The sequence below is a fragment of the Equus quagga genome, chromosome 4, assembly GCF_021613505.1.
Source record: "Equus quagga isolate Etosha38 chromosome 4, UCLA_HA_Equagga_1.0, whole genome shotgun sequence".
NCBI classification, from domain to species: domain Eukaryota; kingdom Metazoa; phylum Chordata; class Mammalia; order Perissodactyla; family Equidae; genus Equus; species Equus quagga.
In genome coordinates, this window is record NC_060270.1 from 102,063,345 (window position 1) to 102,077,682 (window position 14,338).

Genomic DNA, 14,338 nt, shown 5'->3' on the forward strand with positions numbered 1-14,338 from the left:
TATTTATTTTTAATAAGCATGTACTGAATACCTCCTATATATAAGTTACTTTGCAGAGTTATGGGAGTATCAAGTTATATAGGACTACCCTCAGGCAACATGCAAAGGTGACACACCATTTTTGTGTTACTCCTCAGTTCTGTCAGTTATTCATGTTTGAAGTGTATTATAAAATTTCACCTTTTATTTGAGAAAATGATATTTTGCTGTAATTTCTTCAGGTAATTTGGGAATCTGGGAACAGCTGTGTAATTTATAAACAACTTGAGGCTTATTGGTCTCTGAAAATAATAGGGCTTCACTAATTTTGAACTTTGATTAAGAATCAATTCAAAATCAAATATTTAGTATCTACTGAAGGACATTCCAAAATTATTAAGACCCTATTTCATATTTCAAGGAATTTAGAATTTAGTCATTTATTTATTTGTTCCTCTAGTAATAGAAATTTGTAAAGAATTCTCTATTAGATTTTGCTAATATTTTTGACTTTGTACTAACTTGGTAATTGTAATGCAGCGTTTTCAAATTTGCATGAAGGTTTGCAATATCTCTATTCTCTAATGCAAACTTGTGTCTTCTTTCATTGCTTAATTCGTACAGCCATTGCAATAAAAATAGCAAGATGAATGGATTAAAAATATAAGGGAAATTGTGGTGTTTAAGATCTCTACTAAAGATTAACCAGGTGTTCTCTTGACTTCTTAAAAGTTAATCTTAGATGTTTATGACCAATATAATTTTATAATTTGTACTTGTCCCTTTGATTTTCATAGTGTCTTAGTTATAGCTACTTCCTTTGTATTTTTGCACTCTAAAAATAAATTCAAAAGTGAGTTTATTTAAAAGACATGAAATCTTACCTTTTTTAAAGTTAGTGGGTATTTTTATAGAATAACTTTAGTATGGCGTCCATTTTTTCATTCATGCTTTTTTTATCATTAAAGATTAAATTCTAAATTACAATTTTTATCCTAACTGATGGACCAAGAAACCATACATTGAACTGTTAACTGAAATTTCTTTAATTAAGGTGATTTTTAAAAATTTTACAGTATTTTAAGTGTTCTAAGAAAATCACTGATATTTGTAATGATTATAAATACATTGCTGGAGCCGATTTTTAGCTCATAACTAAATGCTCAATACCAAGGAAATGGCAATATGGACAACTCATTTATATATAATTATTAATGGACATTAAATAAATGTATATACATGTCTGTCAGTAAATATCAGGCTAACTGGTTTTTATGTCAGCAGACTGAGAACTATGAGCAGAGAATACGTGAGCAACAGGAACAGCTGTCACTTCAACAAACTATTATTGACAAGCTAAAATCACAGTTACTTCTTGTGAATTCCAGTCGAGGTATGTTCATGTTAATTTTTTATATATTTCTTGAATCTCTTGGAGAAAAGAAAGGTGGACGTCACGTCTTTCTATTTTATTTCTCTGTTGTTTCTCCATAGTTCTGTTATTTTAATAACGATGGGATGGTATTTAAGAAATGAACACTTGCAGAATATGGGAAAATGAGACATTCACATATACTATATGGTGGATCTCTAAGTTGATAAAACTTCCTTGAAGACAATTTGCCAATAAATAGCAAAAGCTTTTTAAAATGTCTGTGCCTTTTAAACTAAAAATTGAAGTCCTAAGAATATACCATAAGAAAATATCTGTTCAAGTACTGAAAGATATATATGCAAGGATGCTCATCATGTTATAATTTCTGAAATAAAAAACGAAAGAAAGAGATATCCAACAGTTAAATTACAGTCATCCATATAATGAACAGCTATGTAGCCAAGAAAAGTGATGATAATAGATGTTAACTTTTTAACATAAGACTATTCAGGATATATATATCAAAATGAGCAAAGCAAGATATAAAAGTAAATATTTATGCGAAAAAAAAAAGATTCTTGTGTGAATTTATATGTATAGGAAAAGAAAAACTCTGATAAAATATAAACCAAAATATTAACAGGAATAATTCACAGATGATAAAAATTGTGAGTAGTTTTTATTTTTTTTATTCTTTTTAGTATGTCTACATTTTCTAATTTTCCTGTGATAAGCATGGAGTGGTTATGCAAATAATAAACAAGAAATGGATACTTGGAAATGCAACTTAACATAAAAATTTAATTGCTAATACTGATAGTAAGCTGCAAAGAACATACTTCTAGTTTTCTAAATTCTACATATTTTATACACCACTGATTTTGGAAGAGTAGGGGTTTTATGTGTTTAGTGAGAATGAAAAAACAAATATGAAGTAAACATGCCAAAATCTAAAGGAGCAGATCTAAACTGTCAAAGTAACTATTATCTAAAGAATTTTTAAAACTCATAGTTTAAAATCTCTGCTCTTTAAATTTAGGCATTTGGGTTTGTATTCTTTTTGCTTTTTCAGGTGGTACCAAAAACAAGGGTTTCCTACTTATGTCCAAAAGGTTTTTGTCTTACAGATAACAGTTATGGCTATGTTCCCCTGCTTGAAGACAGTGAAGCAAGGAAGAATAATTTGACTCTTGATCCGCCACTTGATAAAGTAAAATCAGGAATACCAAGAGAAAAAGAATCAAAGGTAGACTGTGCGGATGGTTTATTCCCGAAAGGAAATGAGAAATCAGGTTCCACAGACTTCCTGAATTATTTAGTGATTATTCTGTCACAATTTTGATGAGCAGGGGGAGGGGAGAAAGTGGACAAGATTCTTTTCAATCCTAACATTGCTTCTGCAAAAAGCAACATTGAAATGCTGAACATAACACATCTTCCTCATTTTATTTTCCTGAGGTGGATGCACTGGAATTCTAAACAGAAATTCTGTATATACAAACAAATGACTTACATATTCCTAAAGAGAAACACTATTTCCCAGTAAAATAAAGGCCTACGTTTCATATTTCCTAGTTTTCTCTTTTCTGTATAGGCATTTAGCAAAGAAATAAAAGGTTAAACTAAGGTAGATAGTATGACACAGATATTTCTGGATTAGAAAATAGCATTCTAGTTTTTTCTTCAATTGCCTGTGCTTAATTCCAAAAAAAAAAAATCCACCTGACCAGCTTAAGCAAAAGTCTTCATTGAAGCAATATAGAAAGGAATATTCCATATCCGCAAAAAGACATGTACAAGTGTATTCACGCTGTGTTGGTTAGAAACAACCTAAACATCCAATAGTAGAATGGTACATCTTTACAATGAAACTCTTGAGAAAAACTAAACTAAATATTTGTATACTAATATGCCTAGATTTCAAAAGCAATGTTGAGTAAAACATGGAAATTACAAAGTGATAAAATGGGAATGATTTTTGTAAATTTTTTAGACAGTATGACTGTTTATACTTTTACTACTTATTTTTGTTTTTATAAAAACATGGGCAGGAAGGGTACACATCTTCTTTAGAAAAATGATCACCTCTACAGCTGGGGAGAGAAGAGACTATGATTCTGGGAAGGGAGTAAAGGGGGCATTTAAGTTGTATCTGTAACTTTTCTTTTTTTGAGGAAAATATGTGAAGTAAATATGGCAAAATGTTAACACTTGCTAAACAGAGTAGTGGATATATAGATGTATTATATTATTCTTCATGTTTCTCCGAATCACTGACATTTTATGTTTAAAAAGGAATTTTTTAACTGAGATGAGTTAGATTTTAGTGGGATGAAACAGCTTTTGAATAAAATAAGATCTCCTAACAAGTGAGGACTCAACATCCACCAAACCAATTAAGTCGAGTACTATATTTATTTCTTTCCTTCTAAATAAGGTAGGAGATTTTAGCTTTGTGTGTCAGGGTTATTCAGATATTGATCCTGTAACCAAGACTATCTTAACTTGTTTTTATTTTACTTCAATTCTGAGAGATTCAATTTTGATACTTTTCTATAAATAAAAATTTTAGAATAAGAAGTTCTCTATGATATCTCCCAATTCATTTTTTTCTTCAAAATTATTATTGTGTTTTTATTTGAATCATTCACTTCTCTACACCCCCACTCCAATTTCTGTTTATCTAAAAATGCTGGTAAACACAAGAAACCATGGCACTGGAATTCGTTCAGATTTATTTTACAAAACACAAAATTCAGAAACAATGATTCTGACTTTTGGAATATAATTTTATGATTGCGTCTATTAATGTACATAATCACTGAACTACTATAAAATGCTGACTTACAGTGCTTAGGTAAACAATATCTACAGTCCATTTTCCTGTTTCAGGGGCTTCTAAATGTCATTATTTACCATTAATTTTTAATCACAATTCTTTATTCCAGTTACATTTCTTTGACGGTAATAGAATATCTCCTGTTCAAAATATATAGGAGGTATATATTTTGGTTAGTACAAAAAAGATGATGTGAAAGGCTCTAAGATATGTTAATAATTTACTTTATTTTAAATTTGGGTGATTTGTCATTATTTATGAAAGTTTTAGAGTTTATTTTTCATTCAGTAAGTGTCCAAAGAGAACTTTCAACAGAATTCTTTTTTAAATTTGTTTTAATTTTGTAAGGTGTCTTTTATCTCTAAATATATATCTGGATACCTAGGCTGAAATTAAGTGTAAGAAACAGAAATCATGTCAGAGACAGCTTATTTTCAAAGACTTAATAATGTTGCAATGCAATCAGTGGTAACTTTATTGTGGACAGATAATAAGAAGAAAAAAATATAAAGCTCCAAGTAGGAAATAAATGTAAATTCAGTGAGTTCTCTTATCTTTAATAATAGAGGAAAGATTTATGTGACAGCCACATATTTAATACTTTGAATAGCTCATCAACTCAATCTTCTTTTACTATACGTTATAATAAAAATTAGCTGTCTTGTATTTCAGCTTTCTCATCTTCCTTTATATATCTAGAGCCAAACTAAATATATAAGGGATTAAAGAGAAGAAAAAATATATTCTAAAAGAATGGATAAGTTGGACTTATTAAGTATTTGAGAGCTGGCTATATATTCATTGTAAAAAATGAGGCCTAATTTAGAAAAATACTGGCCACTCAAGCAATTGAAATTAAAATCTTTTTCATTGGCGTATGTTGATCTCTATTTACTGACTTAAAGTCACTTTTAGCTAATACAAGTAAAATCCTTTCCTAAGGAACTTTGAATAATTTGGATATATTAGGGCTTTTTCCAAAATGAAAAAATTCCATTTTGGTTGGTTGCAATTTTATAAAAGTATGCATCTACAAATAGGACAAAAACTAGAAGGCAGCATGCACAAGTGGCTAGCATAATGGCATAATTGTTTTTTTTTTCTATTTTTAATATATTTTTATATTATTAGTCTTCTCAAAAACTAATTGATTTCTAGAAATCACATTCCAAATCAGTTGGCCTAGGCTCTGTAATGAATTAGTAAGTTAGTAGAAATGCTTTGAACCAGTAACAGAAGGAAACTACTACTAACCACCCACAGTTCTTTCCTCCTTCTGTTTGGTGGGTGGTTTGAGGATTTGTTTTCTTTAGACTATTTATTTTGTTTAGGATTTGATTAGGATGTTTGAGAGAGTAAAGACCTGTGGACATTATGACAAATGGCAACTTTGTCTGCCATGGAAAATGAGACAAAGAGTGGAGGAAAGAGGGGTAAGAGGCCCTTTTAGAAAATTTTGTTTGAGAAACATGAAAGTTATAGTCCAGCCTCTGTTCATGGTAATCCTACACAAAGAGCATGCAACAATCTTTTGACTTCCAAAAAGGCATAAGTCAAGACAACAGAGCCTCTATCAATGGATAACTCTTACTACTCTGCTTATAGTTTAGAGACAATAGAGAAAAGTACTCAGTTTAATGGAATACCCTTCACCTCTTGTACACCATAGTAGTTTGCACAGTCTTTCTTGATGAGATCTGATTTTGGCAAAGGGGTCATTCTTATAACAAAGTACCCAAAATTTGCCCCAAAACTTAACAGCTTAAAATAACAAATATTTATTATCTCGGTTTCTGTGGGTCAGAAATTTGGGAGTGATTTAGCTGGGTGGTTCTGGTTCAGAATCTCAAGTGATTAAAAGTCAAGATGTAGGCAAGGGCTTTAGTCATTTGAAGGCTTGACTGTGGTTGGAGGATCCGCTTCCGAGATGGGTCACTCACTGTTGGCAGGAGACCTCACCACGTAGGCCTTTCTTCACAAGCTGGCAGCTAACTTCCTCAAGATAAGAAAGTAAGAGATCCAGAAGAGAGAGCAAGGAGAAAGCCACAGTGCTTTCTATGACCTAGTCTCTAAAATCACATGCCTTCGCTTCCACTTTATTCTGTTCATTAGAAATAATGAACAGAGGCGAGGAAATAAGCTCCTCTTCTTGTAAGGAAGAGTGTCAGAGATTTTTGTAGACTTATTTTTAAAGCATCAGAGCTTGTAGATTGTGATGTACAAAAGAGGATACCAAAGATCAGGGGTGTGTGTGGGGAGTAGTATTTAATTCCCATATGATAAATATTAATGAAAGGTTAAAGGAACTTGGCAGAATATAATAATGAATTCGACTTTCTCAATCCTATCATTATTAATCTCAGAGGAAAGAAATATCATAGTTTATCATCTTAACAAATTTTAAAATTTTAATATGAATATAACTTTCCAGAGAATACCTGAGCAGTGCTTTAGAGAATCAAGAAACAGTTGTATGCTAATTGCTAATTTTTTATAACCAATTCTAAAAATTAAAAATATTTGTGTATAGGAAGTCAAATAACACAAAAACACACACACTTATTCATGACAAAGACACTTCTTGTTTGTTGAACACTGTTGTCAAACTAACATATTTCCTAATAGTTATTATTTAAATAACAAATTTTGTGTTTTAATGTAAATACAAATTGGCATTGTTTAATTCACTTTTTTTAAAAGTAGGATTGTAATATACTGGATAATTTATATGATCTTGGAAATAAGAGATTTTTATAATACTGTTTCTGGGAAGCACTTCAATTGCCAAACTAAATACTATTCTAAGTGTCAAGGGTTTGACAAAAATTGTTTGCCATCATCTTTCTGTCCCATTTTTTGTTGTTGGAAAGTTATACAAAAGTCTAGAGTGTTTTGATACAAGAAAATATGTAGAGAGCAACAGTATAGAATACATAAAAGAATTTGGTGATATTGGTAAATTTTCTTCACTCATTCATTGCGTAACTCTGAACTTCTCTGTACCTGATGCTGCCAGCCACTGCAAGAGCAAAGAGATGTTGTCCATTCCCTCTGGCTTAAAGTCTTGATTTAATAACCAAAATAGACATTATTGAATGTTGTAAAGGTTTTTCAGATTCTAGGATCCAAGATATGCAGTAAATACAGTGTGAGTTTATTTGAACTTTCAACTATTTAAATAGAGATCATGTGTTCCAAGAGCTGATTTTATGCTTCATTTCTAATTTTCTATGTATGTTTCTAATTTATTCTTTATATGTCTTTTTTTGTCTGATTTATATGCTTTAAGCTAAAGTTTAAAAATACAAACAATACAGTTGTTATTGAAGGATGCCAGTTAGACAGTTGGCAAATTTCTGATGTAGCTCTCATTGCGATTACATCAGCAGCTATGTTGTAGCAGGAACAAGAAATATTGTAGGTTTAGAATAGTAAAACAGTGATGTAGCTGTGGAGCTGCCATCAGTGCTAACGTTAAGGAAATAAGATGTGCTGTACCTGGCAATTGCAAGTAAATATAGAAGCTCTGACATGTTTGAAGAAGGCTGATGTCTAAAAATTCACTTGTCAATCACTTAGACAGGAAGTATTTATTGAACTCCTTCTATTTTCCCGGTCTTGCTAGTTATTGACAGAAATACAAAAACAGAGTAAGACAAGACTAATTCTCTTAAGGAGCCACAATCTGGTTGGAGAAACAAAAGATTTGGAGACCCGAAGCAATTAGCAAGCATTGTAAGACAATGTGAAGTCCTAATTATATGACAAAATGAAATCCTAATTACAATTTTATGGTACAGATAAAACATATAGGACCTTATTTTTAAAATAAAAATTCCCAATGAGCTGAAGGTAGGCTTAAGCAGGGGCTCAACATTTAGTTCAAGTAGGGAAAGGAAAACAAATTATTTCTTGCCTATATCTTGGTAATGTGCGCATAGATACGTAAACTTAAGTTTTCTACAAGATTTTAATGGAAGAAATAATAATGACAAGAACCAAGATTATTACAGGCCCCTTTCGAGAACATTGTATAAAATGAAAGCTAAAACTGAGGATTTTTAAAGAGCAATTTCATTTACTATAACCTTTTTAAAATGACATACTCATGGCTTCAGAGGACAGAATGCTCCCTACCTTTTTGTTACTTTACTCTATAGACAGTCCTTCAAGTGAGAACTATTTACCATGGTGTATTACTCCAGTTATTATGTATGACAGTTTTCAGCAGGCAGTATATGAACTTTAGCCCTGTTCTGCTTTCTGGCCATCTGTGGCTTATAACATCCTAGCCTCACAAGTCTAAGTCTTGGTGGCATCCCCATCCTTGAACTGTTCATTTCTCATGTACTCTGGACTTCAGGCGCCATTACCACTTAGGGAATCTTCATCTGAGTTTTAGGCCCCTATAGCCTCTAGATACTTTCTCTATTACAAGTCTTTTACACTATATTTGTTTGTAAAGTTTCTACATATTGTCCAGGTACTTGGTTTTATATACATTGTAAAAGCTTAAAAATAAAAGTATCGTATGCAGCTGTATGATAAATATGTTGTTCATCATTTGAACAAAAGTTAGAAATTAGACCATTAGTCAAGACATGTAACTATCAAGTGATTTCTCTGGGAAAATCAAATCTGGTGTACATCATCTTAACACACAGTACCTTTCTTAAGAGAGAAGCTTGAAATAAATTTGACTGCTTATGTTCATTATGCCTCAACTTCGTAAAACAAACAAACAAACAAAAGAACTATCCCTGTATTTCTTTAATGCTTGGTTCTTTTTTTCATCATCTTTTATTAGATAGAAACGGTCATTTTGCCCACTATACAATGACACATGCCATCCTAGGCTGGGGCTTATGGAGGATTGGAGAAAACGTGTGTGTGTGTGTGTGTGTGTGTGTGTGTAGCACCGTGCTTTCTCATTGAGAGCAAATGTCCCATTCCTCCTGGTTTTGTTTCTATTTTGTTTCTAGAGACTCGATCGAATATACCTTGTTTTTATATGTAACACTCTGTATTACTCCTCTTTGGAGACTAGCCTTTGTTTATAGACTCTCTGGTAGAAGAATAATTAGAAGGAAAAAAAAATCTTCAACCAGTTCATTCAGTCAAACTCAGACTTTTTTCCAAAGTGTCATAATAAATATATCATAAACTTTAGGATGTCCAAAGCATTTTAATATTTATATTGAAATTTCTGTTGCAGACATTTTGTTTTTAAATCTGAGTTATTTATTCATCCTAACCCTTTCCTGTTCTGGGTCTCTGTTTTTTAATTTAATATATCATTTTGGGGTTTATGCTTTGTTATAATACTGTAATTTTTGAAGGGAGAAGAAAATGAGAAGTGGCATATCACTTTTTAAATTCTCTTCCCTGGCTAAGCAGATTTGAATATCTCTAGTGTGGCTTTTCTCCTCTTATTTCCCCCTATTACACCCTTTCTCGCATTTCCCATTTTTCTTTTTTCTACTCTTCTCCAGAGCCCACAAAGCAGAGTTTGTATGTTCTATTCAGCCCTGATTTCTCTTGACCAAGGCATGAAAGGCTGTTGTCTCAACCTCAGTAGGTTAGGATTAGCCCCCTAAAACAGTCTAGTTTCTCTTATTACTATATTATAATCTATCAGCCTAAAAGTTGTTGTTTTTTAGTGTCACGAAATGCTTTTTCATTTGATGTGTTGTAATATGTTTTGGGGGCGGGGGGTTCTTTTTTTGATTGAATTATATGAAGAAATTCCAGCCTCACACAGATATGTATTTGGGAAAGGGAAGAGTATTTTAATAACCTTTTTAGGAGTTGTGGATATTCTTGGATACTACACTAACACTCGATTTAAGGGGTAGTTTCCTAAATGTTAGCTGCAGTATAAAAGCTGAAACCAATGAACTTTTCTGCTGCATTAAAAGCCATTGGTCTATCTTGTACTTTGAATGTATCTTTTACCTATGCTTGACTTTGTAGCCTCCTGAATTGGTCATTTGGAAAATACTGGTTCATTAAGCTATGGAGATCTTGCAAAATATTGACTTATTTCATGATATAATATTTTTAAATCACATGTAACATCATCACTAATCTCATCAGAAAAGTCTTCAAAGTATTGGGCAGCTGTCAAGCTAACTGTAACAGGTACGAGTTTTCCAAAGTTTTAATTTTCACTTGAAAACTTAAATTTTTAATGGACAACAAATCTTGTCAGTTGTTTTTCTTAAAGTGAGAGACTAACTTCATTTGCTTTTGAGAAAATGTCTGAATAACCTTAGCTTGCATGTCAGTCATCCTTTCAAGTGAAAATGGCATTTCATTAAAAAGTGACTAGTTCAGCTTGCAACTCAAACAGTTGCACACGTGTTTTTCCCCAAGACGAGCCTTGTACCTCAATATGAAACAGAAATCCTTTGTGTATATTTCCCTTTTTATCACAGAGAATATCAAAAAGATGTTAACTTGCATCAGAATTCAATAAAATTAATACTTTTTACTGCCTCGTCAAGGACATTCTTAGGTAAAACTAGCTTCTTGTTCTACTGAGTGTGTGGCATTGAAGAATACAGTGGCTACAGTTTAGTATCACGGCCTTGGTTGTCATACTCAGGCACCAGCAATTTTACTAACCATTGCTTTTGTGTAATCAGTATAAATGCCAACACAGTAGAAAAGGCAAGTAACATCTGATAGTATCGTGACAATAGTTGACTGCATGTATTTCTCTGGGATTTGATTTTCCCTCCTTACAAGCTAGTAAGTTAGCCAGTTACTGCTTCATAGATGCTGAAAGAAGACACAAGACTCCTGGAAGAGAGAATAAAGTCTTTATTATGTATATCACAGCAAGCAGCAAGAGCATTATGTTTTCATCGTCCCACCTGGGGGATGATGCAGTAGACCCAGATGGATGCCTGCACGTGCAATGGGTTGCATTAAAGGAGAAAGACATTGAGCTTGGGACACCCACCATTTTATAGCAAGCAATAAGCAGCCTGCTTGTTGTCCAAGAGGGAGACATTACTTCATCTTTCAAGTTTGCCCTCTACAAACACAACCCTGAGAAATGTCCCAAGTAAAAAACAGTCAGAGCTTGTCTTCTTGGCATGCACAGGGAAAAGTGCAGGGACTCTCAGGTCCCATGCAGGTTCCCCCTCCCAACACGGATCCCTTGAAGTGATCTCAGGACCCCCAGGGATCCTAGACTGTGTTTGAGAACCACTGGTTTTACCAGATTATAATTTCCTGTTAGAAAAATAATTTTGCTTTTGTGTCAATTAGGTTATTTACTTTTCATCCTACTGAAAAAATGTCATGCTCTAAGAATACTCTAGCATCGCCTCAGGAACCCTTGTTTATGCATGGAGGTCATATTGTTTCTTCATAGGTCCTTTTCACATTTATTGAATAAATAATTCTTTTACATCATTATACTTTAAATCATGATACCTGTAAATTACTCCTGGTTACTTACCTATACCTAGTATATCAAGACTAAAGCAAACTCTGAATTTTGACTCTAATCTTTTAAAAGATAGAATGGTGCCTGATGCATTTCCTGAGGTGTTCCACAGAACCCTAGACCTGTGAAATGCTGCATACTGTGTGCTCTGTGGTAATTTTTAAAGGCACAAGAATGTATCATAGGATCTGAAATCAACAGTAAGAAAAGCACTTAGCTTCATTTAAACACAGAATCTTTAGCTAGCACTTTTCCTAATATTGTATTTTAACAACCTCTTGTTGGATTTGTAGTCCCCTCTAAGATATTGCTGGAATTTGGCAGGGGAGTGGAGGGAAAGCTTCACTTAATTTTTCATTTGCACCTAATATGCTGTGCTCACTGAACTTCTCTGTTGCTTGCATAGGCAGTCTTGCCATGTTATGAAAGCTGACTTTTTCCCTGAAAGTTTTTTGGTGATCTTGTTGCCATTTATACATCTTTCCATACCCGTGGTATTCTGCTCTAACACATATGTGTATATATGTCTTAGAACCCTAATAAAACTATTGTAATGTAATTCCCAGGCATTCTATGTCATTAACCTGTGATTTTTTTTCTTCCCTGATAAAGTCCCTTTTGGAAAACAAAATAATTCTGAGATGGATATCTTTTGTTTTCTCTCTCTTGTGTTTGTAAGTAGTGGTTTGATTTTTGTATTCCAACTCAGTTTTCATCTAAGTAATTCTATATTGGATGGGTTTATCCACTGTTATTTCTGCCCCTAATCACTCCTCACTATTATTCAACCGTAAGGATGTAACCCTCTACATTTCATCCAAATAATACTGCAGGGGGTCACTGAGACTTGTCACTATTCCCTGAAAGTATCATCTGGAATGTATTTCTGCTGGATGGCCAGATGGCATCAGTAAATCTTGTTTTCCTTCTTGCTGCTGCTGATTGAACATTCTCTCCTCCTTCTCTTCCCCCCCCCGCTGAGCCTCAGAATCCCCATTCCTGCCCCTAGCTTTTGCTTCTCTTCGTGTCCTGAGGATGAAGTGATAACCATTTTATAAAGCTGAATCTGAAACTCTCTCCTTCCTACTTTTTGGTAAATATCCATCCCTTTTTGACATGAAGAAGATAATAGATCTTGGTAGTTAGTTGTTTTTTACGGACTTCTTTCTTGGCAAGATAAAAAGTTGGCAGCCCTTTTGAGACCCCTATTTTTGTTTTGCATTTTACTATTCCAGGAAAGCCTCATCTCAATTTCTTTAAGGTTTTATCTTGCCCTAAGATTTTTTGATGCCAAGGAGAATGGCCATACATTAAAAAAGGGAAATGAAGATTAGAAGCATGAATCAGATTTGAGGAAAAGGTGATTATGTCATGTTTTAAAACTTGGTGGTCTAAAATAGACAACAGAACAAGTGAAAATATATTGGATGGAAAGAGAACTGAGAGTGACTATGGAGAGAGGGTGGACCTGAAGATACAGACTTTAGGGCATGAATACTCAATAGATTTGCCATGAGAGTGAATGGTAAGAAAGATGTATAATGAGAGAAGAACAGTGTCCCCATGTCTGAACCTTAGAAAATGACCCATGTTTATGGCCTAGGAACAAGAGGGACCAATGAAGATACCAAAACTTAAGAGGAAAACCTAAATATTATACTGGTAGCCAAAAAAAGTTTCAAGAAAGAGGAGCTGGTCAATAGTGTGAAATACTGTCAAGTAAGCGTTAAGCAGAATAAGAGCTTTAGGAAAAGCCATTGGATTGGTGATTAAGACATCTCTGGAAAATCATGGTGAAATCTCAGAAAAATGGAGGGATTAAAAAAACCCCGAGCTTGGGAGTTCAGCTTCGGTTAAAGGAATGAGTACTGATCAAACCAATCCTCTACAAATAACAGTAATAACTGGGCAACATGCCAAAAAACAACTACCTGAGGACTTTGGAGACTGAACTTTGCATATTTTGGAGAGGACTCAAAATGTAGAGCAAGTAATCAGCTCAGAGTAAATTCTGTTTTCTCTGATTTTGTTCTGAGGGGGGCCACAGTTACAGTGGCTGAAATTCCAGTAGAAAGCCCACCATCATTCTGTCTGGAAGAACCAGGAAGGAGAATGAGCCCAGAATACCGTTGAGAGAGTGAGAAATAATAACCAAGAGAGTGAGGGAAGGAGCTCCAGAGAGAAGAGAGTCAGAGGAGAACCCTAAGTTCTGTGTTTAAACTCAGCTCAAGTGTCTGGCTATCCCCTAACCCATGGGTGTGCAGGGCAAACCGAAACCCATTTGCAGCTGAGTCTTCAAGGACTAAACTGAGATCTGAGCTGCTGCTCTTCAAAGGAGCCATAATTCAGAGTCTGAGCCTTAACCACGTTAATTGCCTGCAAAAGCAAGAACATCAGCACCCTTCGGCACCATGTAACATAATGTCTCCACAACATAATGTTCACAACGTTCAGGGTACAGTCCAAAATTATTCAACATATGGAGAGTCAAGAAAATGTTACCCAGTTTCAAGGGAACAGCAGATCCCAACCCTGAGATGATCCAGACACTGAAGTTGTAAGACAAGGATTTTAAATCAGGTACTGTGACTATGCCCAGTCTTCTATTAAGAGATAGGGAGGCAAGGAAGAGAGTTACGGTTTTGAGAGGATAGAATTAACAGATACTGCATTGTCATTCTTTGTC

General features: G+C 33.8%; 1 protein-coding gene across 5 annotated transcripts in view; it reads left to right on the plus strand.

Annotated features, from left to right (window-relative positions):
• The window catches only part of TANK (TRAF family member associated NFKB activator), an 86,227-nt gene that overhangs the window by 54,243 nt on the left and 17,646 nt on the right, over positions 1–14,338 (plus strand). For 4 of the 5 annotated variants that reach the window (XM_046658921.1, XM_046658922.1, XM_046658920.1 and 1 more), the window contains exons 3-4: positions 1,264–1,372; positions 2,482–2,600. The exons of the other annotated variant lie outside the window; for it this stretch is intronic. In XM_046658921.1, coding sequence (XP_046514877.1) covers positions 1,264–1,372; positions 2,482–2,600 — 228 coding nt within the window. The remainder of the gene's footprint in view (positions 1–1,263; positions 1,373–2,481; positions 2,601–14,338) is intronic. 5 annotated transcript variants of the gene reach the window in all.